The sequence below is a fragment of the Periophthalmus magnuspinnatus genome, chromosome 6, assembly GCF_009829125.3.
Source record: "Periophthalmus magnuspinnatus isolate fPerMag1 chromosome 6, fPerMag1.2.pri, whole genome shotgun sequence".
In the NCBI taxonomy this organism is placed as follows: Eukaryota; Metazoa; Chordata; class Actinopteri; order Gobiiformes; family Gobiidae; genus Periophthalmus; species Periophthalmus magnuspinnatus.
The window spans coordinates 21,073,590-21,088,366 of NC_047131.1; the positions used below are offsets into that span (position 1 = coordinate 21,073,590).

General features: G+C 40.1%; 1 protein-coding gene across 2 annotated transcripts in view; it reads right to left on the minus strand.

Annotated features, from left to right (window-relative positions):
• Positions 1–14,777, minus strand: part of LOC117372821 (potassium voltage-gated channel subfamily D member 2-like) — a 55,504-nt gene that overhangs the window by 2,374 nt on the left and 38,353 nt on the right. Inside the window, exons 3-6 of one of the 2 annotated variants that reach the window (XM_033968687.2) lie at positions 5,290–5,452; positions 4,752–4,850; positions 3,937–4,035; positions 2,226–2,446 (exon numbers count right to left, since the gene is read on the minus strand). In XM_033968687.2, coding sequence (XP_033824578.1) covers positions 2,226–2,446; positions 3,937–4,035; positions 4,752–4,850; positions 5,290–5,452 — 582 coding nt within the window. The remainder of the gene's footprint in view (positions 1–2,225; positions 2,447–3,936; positions 4,036–4,751; positions 4,851–5,289; positions 5,453–14,777) is intronic. The other variant, XM_055222597.1, reaches the window with a different exon arrangement.

Sequence of the window (14,777 nt, forward strand, 5' to 3'; positions counted from 1 at the left end):
GCTACAGAACCTTACTGAAAATCACCCCTGGATCGTTAAAGCAATTTATTTCTACTCCAAACTGAACTATTTTGTCATTGCTTCATTGCTGACGCCACAAAAAATAAACAAACAAAACCATTGAACAGCGCACTGTTAGTTATTAACCTTTTTCAAAGCTCAATACACATTTGCTCAGTACTGTATGGAAAAACTGTGTCATAAGATCAGCCGATTTAGGAAACAAATGCTGTGCCTTGCTCTGTGCAGGATGACTTTTAATTTGGCATTTGGCATTTCATGGACTTTAACATATAGACCTAACATAGACTTTAATCACACTGTAATTATCAACAAACAAAACTCACTGATACGCTCAACTTGTCATACTTAACTTTTTGCTGTTGTGTTAATTGCTTTCTCGCTTTCTCCACAACATATTACTGCGATTTATCAGTTTGAATAATGCCAGAGTGGACACATGAACGGCCAGGCTTTCACTGCAGAGGGGTGGGTCAGTGGCTGAGCAAAACAGCCGCATTGGCATGTATCATGTTTAAATGTCAGGGTAAGGGGTGAAAGGTGAAGGTTTTTAAATATTCCTAAATATATTTCCATGTGATCTCATTCAAGCTCTGATATTGGTCAAAACTTTTTTTTTTTTTTTTACTTTTCAGGACGTGTTCAACTTAGCAATGTTTAAATGTTTACCTGTATACCTGTCCAAATGAGTATCTAGTTTTGATAGTAGTTTTAGTAACGAGTAGTTTTTTTCATTAATTTGAACAGTGATCTGTGAATCCAGATCACAATGAAAAACACATCTGAGACTTTCCCTCTACATGTGCAGCGTATACAATATAGTTTCTTAAGTGTACGTCAGAAAGTGTCCTGTTTTATATAGCTTGCCTCGAACCTAGCCATTTTTCATCCACAGCTCCACTCTTTCTGAATACATTTCTGTACTGTTCTATTTATGCATGAATAAATGCTCCTTTATACACCAATACTGAAATGTAAGTGCTTTGGCCTTATTTCAGGTAAAAGAGCATGTGCATGTATGAACCGTATTAAGTGTGCCACAATGGAGAGTTAAATTATGGATGAGCCACTGGTCAGACATTTTGAGCACAGCGAACAGGCCACATGTCCCTGAGTAGCAATTAGGTTAGATACAGCGTAATCTACTTATGATGTATTATTTCACACCAACTGTTTCCAATGCTATTTTCACCTTGACAACCACGTGTTCACAGAGGGAACATGTTGACACAGTGCTCGACTCAATAGGCTATATGAGTGTAGTTATATCTATTTTTATATTTACTTTAACTACAGCTTATAATATCTTCCATCAGCACATGTAATGTAAGTCTGCTGATTTTATTAAGCTACCGATAATTCTCTTGTGAAAACGACAGACTGGTAAACTAACTTTCAGGGACAACAGGATTTGGAATACAGTATGTGGTTCTTATTCTAGAATAAAAGCCAAGAACTGAGTAAATGTCGCAATTTCCGGGTTTCATATGACATAAAAGCATAATTAGATAGGGGTCAAGCAAAATGATTGTGGTTTTGTGGTGAAATGGACCCATCTATGAGTGTGACATCATCATATTCTAACAACCAGTCTGTGGGTTTCAAGTGAGTCGCATTTGCCGTTGCCCTGGCAAATAAGTTCACTTTCTGGCCCAGGGAGTCTCATTCACTTTAATGGCTGTTAGGTTCAGGCAAAGTCCCTGTTTTTTATCTATGGAATAGTTTGACCTGTGATATCACACTTACTGTCCCCATAAACCAGACATGCCCAAACTGTGGCCCAGGGGCCAAATGTGGCCCTCAGACCAATTTTTCTTGGCCCTCAAGCTTCCAGGTGAATTGGCCCATATTACCTTAAACTGTACTTTTTACTGTACATTTCTGAAAATCTACTTTAACAAGCCCATATCAAATATTTAATGTGTCCCATTGAGGATGTAAGCATGAATAAAGGTCTAGTGGGTTCAGTCTAACTTGTAATAATAACATAGATTTGAAGTATTCATTGTATTGGCAACCAGTCTATGGCCCTCAATTGGCCCTCAGCATCGTCTATGTTTTTATATGTGGTCCTTAATGAGAAAAGTTTGGACACCCCTGCCATAAACCATGAAGTTTACTTTTTTTTTTTTTTTTGCAGTGTAGGATAAACATGTTTTAACTCCTTCTTTATCCTATTATCCGTATTCTAGTGCAGTGCGTACCTGTTGGCCACCGGTCGCTCTCTGATCTGGATGGTGCTCAGCTCCTGGTTGTTGGTGCTGGGCAGGCTGAAGCTGCTCTTCTTGCGGTGCCTTCGAGAGCAGCAGGAGCTCAGGCCATGTGGAGATGAGGAGAGCGAAGAGGAGCGTGAGCCTGACTTGTTAATCATACTGATCTCCATGCAGTTAGCCTGGAATGTCTGCTCGTCCACAAACTCATGATTCTGCAGAAAGAAAAAGGCACAAATGTGAAGTCAACTAGAACTGCAAATAAGTTTATAGCAAGTCCTATAGTCCATAATATACACATTGTAAGAAACTAAATAATTTATTGTGCTATAAACGTTCAAATTGAAGGTGCTCTATGCAATTTTTTTTTGGAGGAGATGCCTGCTTGTCTCCACTGAGATGTTATAGCTTGGCCCAAAATATTCCACAGTATGGCAAAAGGTATTTTAAAACACAGCAAGAACAATTAAAACATCCACAAAAGGACAAATGCAAACTAAATAACATCGAATGGTGTGCTGTCGAACATACAGACAAATCAAAAACATGTCTACGGTAAAAGTTATATTATGCACCTTTAAATAATAAATGTACTTTTTTAGTTGTCATTTAGTTCCACTTTTGATATGTTCTCTCTCTTTTTTATATTTCCTTGGGGCTAAGGATTTATTGCACAGCTGAGCTACAGTGTGAAACCACTACTCCACCACTTAGTAGTCATACAAAAATATTCTTGTTGGGTTTTTGGCAATGACATTTGACTATTTTAAGCCAACTTAAATTTTCTAACAGCACATCTATATACACTAATACACATCTATGTTGAACAGTGTTATGGCATGCTATTCTAAGATTGTAAGCACTGCTCATGAATCACCGTGTTACATCAATAATGATAGGCTGTGCTAACTAACGAGTAAAGATGTTTCACAGTGACGACTAAACAGAGGCTCCAGCAAAATTGTTTAATAATTGCTAAATGAATCATCAAGGGGATCGAAATATATGGGGCCAGATGTCCATATTAAGAGCCATCTGCGAAAACATTCACCACTGTTATCCCTGTGACAAATGGGCTTGACTTGAAGGTCAGGCATAAATAGTGTCTGTAGTTGTCCAGCAGGGGGCAGGGCAGCACTGATTGAACCACATTAATACTCTATCTGCAAACTCTGCTATATAAAAGGGACATAATGTATACACTGGCATCTCACATGAACCCACAAAGTCTTAATAGGGCTTTTCCCCAAGGCACAAGCCTCCTACTGAGGAGAGGGGATGAGATACGAGGAGAATGCACTCTTGATTTATGGCACGCTCCTGTCTCAGTGCGGAGATCTGAGCTGCCAGTGTGAAAGTCCTGTCACATTAACTCTCTTAGCTCCTGCTCGTCTAAATTATGGATAAGTTTAAATGAAGTGAGCTGGTTTGTTTGGAAGGATTAATGATACAGGCTGGCAGCGTCATGTTATCTTTAGCATGTTGTTGGTGAGTAGACTCAACATAGCCCCATTTACAGCTATTTTTAACTGCTGCTGGAAAGAATAGGAACAGAGTTTGTGCATGAATGAAAACGGTAACTGTGTCATATAGAAAGTGCAGTTGCTAAAGCACAAGCTTCAGCAGTTTCAGTGACACTAGATTCTTTACAAGTTTATTAGAAATACTGTAAAATAAAAGTGTTATAGTATGATGAGTGCTTTACCGTGGTCTTCTCCAGGCAACGCAGGAGGTGATGGTGCTGGCTCTCAAAAGGCGGAGTGGCAGGCTTGGTCACCAGGGAATGTGCTGCCGCTTTGGAGGCCTTGGGAAACAGAGAGATAAGTGTAGATGAGCAGGTCCAAGCCATCAAATACACACAGTCTCAGGCAACAGCTCAGTGATGTAGTGAAGAGGAGGCGAAGCGTAAAGAGTCGAGATGCAGATCTGTAGCACGGCAGCCACTCTACTGAAACCCTACCATGTTTAAACACAGAACAAGTCTCACAGGAGAGGTGGCATTCTTTCATTCATTTGATGAGAAAAAACATAAATTAAGTCTGAACGTAAAGTCAATGCACAGCAGTGATACACCTGGACAGATGGAACACTACACGGACTCAAACGACAACAACACAACAACACAACAACACGCTGATGGCTCTGCTCTGGGTGAAGGATGTAGTGTTAGTTTGACCTAAACCTGGATGCTCAAGAAAGACATTCAAATCACATCAAAAACAGAGTTTAGAGGAGACGCAGGCTGAGCTCAGAGTCCTGTAAGCCTTTGGCAGCTCCTTCCCCTCCAAACCCTGTTGGATAGACATGCTGATGAGTCTCCAGAAGGCCCCTGTGCCGCCCTATGGTCCGAGAGAGTCGACATGTGAAAGAGGTGATGTACCACACAGATGAGAGCAGCCCCTGGGTTACAGCATGGGAAGCCCCCTGCGCCCAGTGTGATGGCATGGTCCCCGAGCACAGCGGCATGCAAGCGTCAGCGCGTCCCGCTCAGCCAGCCCCAGCGCTGCCACGCCCCGTTACCTCCTCCAGTGAGTCGAACAGCAGCCCATTTTGTTTGTAGCGCATATAGGCATTAGTGCCTCGAATCTTCGTAGCGCGGATTCTAGCAAGCCGAGTTTTCTGTTTGAACAAACAGATCTCTGTTTTAGCCTATGACGGTTTGTCTGTCACTCTAATTGGCTCTGTCCCCCTCTGGCAGCCACAGTATTTAGCTGCAAGCGGCCATGCTAAATCTATGATTAAGAAATTCTGCCATAGCAAACACTTTTAGAAATAAATGCACACATATTGCATTTGAAAAGCTGCTGACACTAAAGTCTGAAGATCATTTGTTAAGTCATTGTCATTCCCACTTTATTTCTTTCCCACTGAAATACACTCAAGCAAGTATAGCCCACCCGCACAGTCAGACAGAAACACAATACAAGATTAATATTCTGAGAGATAGTGTTTGGCCTGTCATTCTGTTACCAGCGGATAAGACAGCACCAAGAAGGAAAGGCAGATAAAAGCACAAAACAGGCCCAGAGAAGAATAAAAGGCCGACTTGGGACAGTACCCTCTGGGCGCGGCGCTTTTCGGCCCGCTGACTCTGGTGGTAAATCCGGCTGAAGTTGGACACAATGACAGGGACAGGCAGGGCGATGACCAGCACCCCACTCAGAGAGCAGATGGATCCAAACACCTTCCCCACGATGGTCTTTGGAACCATGTCACCATACCTGAAACAAACAAATGGCCCTTAGTACATATGCATAAACACAACAAAATATAACATGCATACATAAGACCCCCATGAAAACACTTTTAAGTTTTATAAGTATTTTGCATGTCTTAAAATAGCTGCCTCATGACCTTGGATTATTTTACAACTTCAAATGCAAAGTGGCACATTTGAAGTGGGTGAGAACTAAATAGAACTTGTCTGAAGTCTGTGGCTCTGGCCTACTTTCACTATGCCATCATGATGCTCCTTTAAAATGGTTTCATATATAATTACACACCTGCTGGCATGGGTTAATGCTTTCACATCGTGACAGCGTGCACTACATTTCTCCCATGACCTCACAGGCAAACAGCCCGTGAGAGATCCAGGAGGAGCATCACGATAACTAAAAGCAAAGGGGAGCAGTATGATCCTCACCTCGGGGACAGCTTTAAGACTGTGCTACTCTGCTACTTCTGTGTTTTGTTCTCTCAGTGCTCCATCCAAACGGATGTTGAATATTGAATGTACAACTAACCGACATGAGAATATGCTACAAAAAAAGCACTGCACTGCAGTACACCATGGGAGTGTAGTTAAACACAATGTAAAAGCTCCACTATGTAAAAGAGCACAGACTGATTAATAGTGGTACATATCAGTGTCAGGTGGGGCTGAATCATGCCCATTAAAGAGATGGATGTGTCTGTCTCTAAGCACACACCAGTCAACCTGCTCTGCTCTCCATACAGCCGCGCTAACAGAGGAAACACGCTACAGCAAAGCACTGACATTTTACTGCCACAACAAGTGGCAATTATCATTTTACATTAAGATATAATTAGCATTAGCACTCCTCTAAGGCAATTAGAAGCCCGGGCACCAGGGTACACAAGAGTATATATTTGTGTGTTTGTTGTGATGGTTTGTGAAACAGAAATAACATGAGTGATGTGTACAGCACATACAGCAGCACATACAGCAGCACATACAGCGGCTCATACAGCAGCTCATACAGCGGCAGACCGCAGGCTGCAGGTGGGAGATGGATGATCAGGACCTTAATGCGTAAATGACCTGAGAAGACCATTAGCACTGGAGAGGAAGATGAATGCAGGTAGAGGGGGACATCAACACTGCTCAGTGGCTGTGACAGCGACGCGTCTCTCAGCTCAGCCAGCGTAATGTGGATGTATGGCTACACGGGAGGCTGACTATTTCATAAATGAAGTTGTCTAATGCCCACGGCCGTCTGCTTGAGTCATTAGCTGCAGGTTTCCGTCACATTGGGTCCAGCACTGGCCTGGGCTCAGAGATGTAAAAGTGGACATTTTAATATCACGCTTGATGAGCCTTCGTGTACAACAGTTTGCTTTCAACTTGACTGATCTCAGTGATGTCATTAGTTTCACAGTTCATTACAGGTCAGGTCATTTTCCTATGTAATCACCAGCAAGGCCTGACAGCAGGTGTCAATTATAGATCCAAGATGTAATGTTGAAAGCCTATTAAGAAATGCATAAGGAAAAGTGTGGGAAAATGACTGGCACATGTGCCATCTTCGAGCCAATATCCCATATCAAATATGTATCTACCTTAGGTTCACAGAAATGTGCAATATTAATGGCCTATGAAAAACTTTGCATAATTGACTTTCTCTGCAAAGTAAGTCTGAAAAAGTCAAAAAATTGTTTACTGTTGACCAGGTCAGAAATGTTAGATTTGCATCAAATTTGCAATTTCACAAGCTGTCTCAAAAATTAGATGTAATGTCTTTTTCAATGATCAAGATACGTTAACGTACCCCTGGGCCATATGCCAATAAAAATGGAATCATGATCTCCTCCCTATGATGATAGGCTATTTTGGTAAAATCACCATATCATGATTCCCTGATTTTTGTTTAATGTAGTTCTATGGTGAAAAACACTTTCTGTCACCCTTTCCTCTTACTGGTCAGCCTCCATTATGCTCTGAGTGAGTGACAGGTGGATTCAACCAATCACAGTGAAATGTAAAGTTTCAGAAACAAATATTTCTCCATTTCTACAAACATTGATAATAATAAAGTAAAAATCGTGATCTGGATTTAAAGAACTTGTGATATCACCCACCCCCACATTAAGATATAGTCATTCAAGAAAAATAATATCCTTTGACAAGATAAACCAGATATTCCAGCAAACATAGCTCAACAAACAAGGCTAATATTTGAAATAAAAACGTGATGCAATTACTATCAAAGGATACCGCTGGGAATCTAATCTGAGAGACGGACTCCCTTGGGACGCTGCCTTCTTAAGAGACATGTTTTATTTCATTACCCCACAACTCGCTCTTTATGAGTGATTGTCTATCACATATATTAAAATACACAGACCCTGCAGTTGATATTGCAATAATAATAAATTGGTTTATATATGAGCTGTTGGAGCAGTTTGGTTTAAGGGATTGAAAGACAAAACCTGCGGCATTAGCATTGCCATTTTTATTAACTAATCTAAACCATGCATTGCAAACATTTGTGCCTCAAACCTGAATCAAAATTATATAAGTTCCATCAGTAAGAAAAAGATAAGGAATATTATTATTCAGTCCTGGGGCTTCTTTTTGAACAAAATTGCAAAAGATGGTAGGACAATGTTATACGGAAGTCAAAGTCCACAATGTGTAGCAGAAACATTATATTTTTGTCCTCACGTGGCTGCAGCATCTTCTCAAAGCGCAGGTGAAAAAAAGAGGAGAGCAAAATGCGCTCCGGAGAAATGCACTAACAGTGATGGATTGTTCATAAGGGAGAAGCTGAGATACACAGGGCCCCTGAATGAGCAGCAGAGCTAGGAATTAACAGCAGGACCACAGATTAAAGTAATGTTCCTTTCTTTGTTCTTGTTGTCTGGGCGTAGCAGGTACCCGGGTTTTGCGGCGTGTGCACCTGACATGAGGGAGACGGAAAGATGGATGGCCAGATTTTTATCCACCCCACGGAGGAGGAAAAGACATGTCGGGATGACTGAGTATCAATTCTCCCCAATCCAGCGGCTTCACTTCAAACAGCAACGTGTGTTAAATGGTGCTCCGAATGATGCCACTGCAGCAGGGCCCACCACAGATGAGTCAAGCAGGCCCACCACAGCAGACAATGGAGGGGAAATGTCATGGTAAAGGGAATATTTGAATTCTTGAAGCGAGGACTTGAATGTTCCTTGCCCGTCCGGGATAATAGAGCAATCAAACATTCATGAGTTTCTGTGTCAACGCGCGGACAGCGATGGGAGGTCGACCTTAACAGACACTGCACATGCTCGTGACCTCCAGTCTTTGCTGCTGTCACCTAGAAGTAAAGAGGAGGAAGTGGCCAAAATGTTGATATTATGATTTATTTCTAAAGCAAGATTATAATTTCAGATATCACAGTTGAACAATTAGTATCTGTAAATGTATCTGTTTTACAGTTGAAACCGGATGTTTACATATACTAACATAAAAAGACATGCACTTTTTTCTCACTGTTTGAAGTTAAATCAGACTAAGCCTTTCCTGTTCTAGGTCAATTAGGATTACCAAAATTATGTCTCTTTGCTAAATGCCAGAATAATGAGAGAAGGATTCACTGATGCCTGAAGGTGCCACGATCATCTGTTGAAACAATTATACACAAGTAAAAACACCATCAGAATGTCTACCCATCACACTGCTCAGGAAAAAGACGGGTTCTGTGTCCCATAGATGAATGTGCTTTGGTCCAAAATGTGCATATAAACCCAAGAACAAAAACAAAAGACCTTGTGAAGATGCTGCTGAAGCTGGTAAGAGTGTGTCATAATCCACAGTGAAACGAGAACTGGACCGACATGGACTGAAAGACCACTCTGCCAGGAAGAAGCCATTACTCCAAAAGAAACATAAAAAAAGACAGATTACAGTTTGCAAATACACACGTGGCCAAAGATCTTAATTTTTTTTAGGTCTTTTTTGTGGTCTGATGAAACTAAAAATGAACTGTTTGGCCATAGTGAGCATAGTTACTTTTGGAAGAAAAAAGGGGGGAGCTCGTTTGCCTGAGAACACCATCTCAACTGTGAAATACGGGGTTGGCAGCATCATGTTGTGGGGTTGTTTTGCTGCAAGAGGAACTGCAGCACTTCACAAAATAAATGCATCATGAGGAAAGAACATTATGTGGAAATACTGAAATAACATCTCAAGACATCAGCCAGAAAGTTAAAGATTGGACTCAAATGGGTCTTCCAAATCGACAATGACCCAAAGCATACAGCCAAACTGGTTACAAAGTGGCTTAAGGATAACAAAGTCAATGTTTTGGAATGGCCATCACAAAGCCCTGGTCACAATCCTATTGAAAATTTATGGGCAGACCTGAAAAGGCATGTGCGAGCAAGAAGGCCTACAAACTTGGCTCAGTCACACCAATTCTGTCAAGAGGAATGGGCCAAAATGCCTGCCAACTATTCCGAAAAGTTTATGGAAGGATATCCAAAATGTATACAATTATACAGTTTAAAGGCAATGGTACCAAATACTAATGAAATGTGTTTGACTTTGAAGAAAGTAATGAAAAATCAACTAGAAAAATCCTTCTCCCATTCTTCTGGAATTTAGTAAATAGAAATAATTTGGTAACCTTAAATGATCTAAACATTAAACGTTTAGTCTGATTTCATGTCAGACAGTGAGAGAAAAAGTATTTTTATACAGTGTATGTAAAGTTCTGGTTTCAACTGTATATTTATACAGTCTATCTATCCATATACTTCCTTTAAAAGGTTACTCCATTAATTTTCTTCTTCTGAGAGTTCACACCTAAGTCCATGTGTCACTCAGTCAGAGCATAACAGGCTGATCAAAAGCAGGAGTGGGGAAAGGTGTCTGTGTTTGAGCATATGTTGTAGCCTTTAAAGTGCATTACAAGTGTAAGGCATTATTATTTCTATAGAACTGCATTACATAGAGAAGCAGTGAATCATGTGACGATGATTTTCACAAGAATAGCATATCACAGTTTTTTTTTTAGTTTTTTTTATTTTTTATTGTAATATCACTCAGACCTTGAAATACATTCTTAATGGCAGCTCACCTGATTTATGACTTAGAAAACTGGTTGCATAATGGCTTTTTATCATTTAAAATCTTATTAGCCAGAACAAGTTCTCAACCTTTAAATGAAACGCAGACAAAAAGAAAATGTTTCTAATAAATGAAAAGGCAGTGAGAATGTAAAAGTAACAAGTGAAGAGACTGGCAGAGAGCAGCTCTGTTGTTGTGCTACAAAAAAAAAAATACTTTTGTTCAATGCCATTTTACTACAAAATGAGAAATGTCAAGAGGAATGAGTGGAAACAGGCTGTTCACTGCATGTAGATAAATGAACTGATGAGATTGTTGCCATATACAAAAACACTCAAAGTGGTCTGAAAAGGACATGAAAACACATTGAAATATTGAAAAATAGAACAGTCACTATTGTATAAAATCATTCATTTTAGACCCCTGTCAAGGCACTGATAGGCATGAGAGATACGCTCAAAAAATATTATCACGATTAGAGATCAACCAATATGGGTTTTTCCATGGCCAATGGCGATTGTTTACAATCCATAGAAACCGATGGTTGATAAACTCTGGTGATATTTTTGGGCCGATATGTAGGGCTGATTTTCATTATATTACCCAAATTTTGTGCATTTTCCTCTTTCCACTAAAGTGTTCAAATAAAGGTATGGCGCATATTCTTTAGGCGATGTATCATCTAGCTCGAATCACGATTTTCTTGGAGCCAGATTATAATTTCATTTTTATCATGATTCATATAAAGTTAGTATGTTTACATTACCTTGAAGAAGTAATCAATGCTTCTTTTGAAAGTTCACATTTCATTGCAACACATGTCAGTCACTGTCAGGTGTGAGTGCTGCATTCAAAAGAGCATTAGTAACTAGCCACAATGTAGTTTGATTTAAAGGCGTTTTACCTGATTTGTATTGTTTTTGTATTGTCTCTGAAAAACAAAACAGTTCATTTTAAACTGTTTGCAGTTAACTTTATCTTATTCTTCACTTTCCTTATGCATTCCAAGCATCCTATTTATTCACCGCAATGAGTTTATAAGCATTTTTCTGTCACGGTAAAGTTAATAACAACAACTAGCATGTTAACAGTGCACTTCATCATCATCGGACAAAACATTCTTTATACATAGATGCAGACCATACACAGCAAACATGTTTTGACTACAGATACTATACAATATATCTGTACTGGGATAAGACAAGTCACAAACATGGAAGAAAATCAGGTACCATCATGCCCTTTATCCAGAATAGCAGTTACTCACAGGAATGAGACCATGATTCCATTTTTATCACAATATCACCCAGCCCTACCCTGATCTTTACTCATATTATGTTGAAAAATGTCTCTCCTACAATGACAAAGAATCTACAAAAATGCGCCGTGTTTCTTTTAGCGAGTGAAGTTAGTATTTTTGGCCCGCATCTCAAAACGGTACAGGATCAACAACACGCAGTGACTTTGACAGAGAGACACCAGTGTGTAGTGGGGAAAAAAGCCTATAATTTGACATCTAGTTAAAGCAATCCTCCTTCCTGAAAAAGCAATCTTGTTCCTTGATTGTCTTCCAGAACGCAGTGTGTGAAATCTGACTGCCATCTGGTAAGCGTGAAGAGAGAGAGGAACAAACCCGCACAGATATCTGGATGACTTCACACATACGTCATTTGTTTTTCTGTTCCCGGTCGGAGGGCAGGAGGGTATGTGGGTACATCATGCACAAATTAATAAACGATTTTTAGGATATACTACTGTGGACCTACATAGTGGCCTTGGCCTTATTAGAGTGACTGTTGGAATCTTGTTTGATGGTCATTCTAAAGGTACACTGTGTAACTTTTCGTGTCTAGAGTACGCTACCTGCTTGTGGTCTCCAGGGCAATATAAACACACAATAAAAAAATGCAGCACTGCGTAGTTAATACACTTACTATCACGCAGTGGTTATGCCTGAAAACAGTGTGTTTTACAAAGCACATCCATAACCCTGGAGGCAGGAGGTCCTGAAAGGGTTGCCATGTTTAAAGCTGGTTTAATGGATATTGAAAGACATGCATTTTACGGTGAAGCCGGAGGCCTGTGCACAGATCTGAACTGTAATGTAGCCAGGTGGAGCCACCTGCTAGTCTCCACGGTGCTGGACGTTTAATGTCAAACTACAGAATATTCCAGGTCTGATGTAAACCTCATCTTGCTATATCTGCTGTACACATTAAAGTGGCCAGTTTATGTGTATTTACAGCCTTAATAAAGCATGGAGATTTAATTCATAATGAACAAATTGTTGATTGAGAATGATTCAGGCGTAGTAACTATTTCATCAAGGACTATTTCCCGGGAGTAAGGTTTAGGGTGTTAATTAAGTAGTTATTAAACTATTTGTTTTTTATAAATTCAGTTTTCGTCATGCCTTATTGTGGCTGATTAAGGTGTAAATTTAAAAAGTTACTTGCTTATCTTAAGTAATAAGCCAACCTTCTGTAGTATTTCTAGGTAGTAATTACAGAAGGATCTTTCCACATTTGTCAGTAGACTTTGAATGTGTCTCTCCTGAGGAGAACCGGTTAAAGTTTTAAATGTAATCACAAAGGTCTAACCCAGGGCGAGCGGTCTCACTCACTCACATGCCACTTGTGATTACGGCCAGCAGCTTAGCAATGCTGACTACTGGGATAACCAGGCTTTGTAATGGAGCTTAAAGCTGAGGATGCTGTTTTGATGGTGGTCAACCTCTAGAAAAGTTTTCTGATTTTCACATTTAAAGTTGCACTATGTAACTTTTGTAGTGGGGGAATGTTCCACAGTATGGTATTAAACCTATATATCTTGCATTTGTGTTTGTATTGACAAAAATACATTGAAAAGTATGCATTATTACTCAGTACCTGTATGACCTCTGGATGCCCTCATGAACAAAAGTAACAAATGACTTTCAATTGAACTCGAGGTACCTGAGAAGGAGGATCATATGGAGAACATGTGACACTCTTAGAGGGCTATTCTATTAACTGTGTCATGGGTATTAAATCTTAGTTTTAATCAAAAAGCACTTCGCTATTTTCAGTAGAAAGCAGTGAAAAGACACTAATTTGATTAAAATCCAAGCATTTTGATTCAGCTGATCAGAAGATAGATTAATTAGCCCTTTGTCCTATCCCTGCACCATCTCTGCCATTCGGCTCATGCTGATAATTACTGGTGTGCATGCAATCACATCATCTAACTCTCCAAATTAATTTCCAATCCACCATTTTTTTTTCTTTTGAAATTGGTTCAACTTCACTAGCCCTCTGCGTGTTTGTATCTGCGACAGAATCTTTTTCAGGCTACTATATTGTGCGCGGTTGAGATGTCGTAAATCGCTGGGAAAGAGGAGACACTTTGTTGAGGAAAATTGTCAAGGTCGGACACTTTCAAATGACAGCGATTACCATTTTTTATCATGGCCAAAAGGAGATATGATTGGTGCGAGCTGTGCCGACATGCCCGGGCTAGTGTTTGATAACTGGGTGAATGGGTGCTTCTCTGTTTGACCTTCAGCAAACAGCCTGGTGACGCGGTGCTCCGTATCACTGCTTCTGCTGGTAATTCACACGCTCTTTTCACAGTCCAGCAGCTGCACATGGCCCCAAAGAATAGTCTACCTGTTAGAGCCAAACCTGTCAGTGATCCTTAAACCAGCATCCTGTCACTGCGTGCACCAATCACAAGTCTAGAACAATGTGACAGAGGAACAGAGAGACAGTGGCAAGGTCGAGAAGTAGATACAGCTCAAATGAACATCATCTAATTATGATGTCATAAGTCTGCTTCTTCAGGGAAATAATGTTTTAGCATAGGTATAGGTATCAGTGTTTCACAAACTGTGGCATGTGTACCACAGGTGGCATGCAGACTTGGTGGTGCTCAACTCTAGTTTGTTTTTTCTTAGAGGCAAATGATTTAGACAGTCTTGATTGAGCCTTGTTCCAGGTCTGTTAAAGCCTTGTTTTAGACCGGATTTAGGGCAGATTTAGTTAGTGCTGTTGGAAAGCCAATTCAGAGAATTTATTTACAGAATACGCAATATGTGCATTTATTTTGTAGTGTATTCAGTTTCATGGTCCAAGCAGAGTACTCTAAACACTTAGATTACTTTCACATTCAGTTGTATTATATTATAGTTTTAAAAATGTGACATAGAAACAGCTTTATGTTTGTTGCATTTATCACTGATTAGAGAAGGAAAATTGCACACACCACAAGACCGG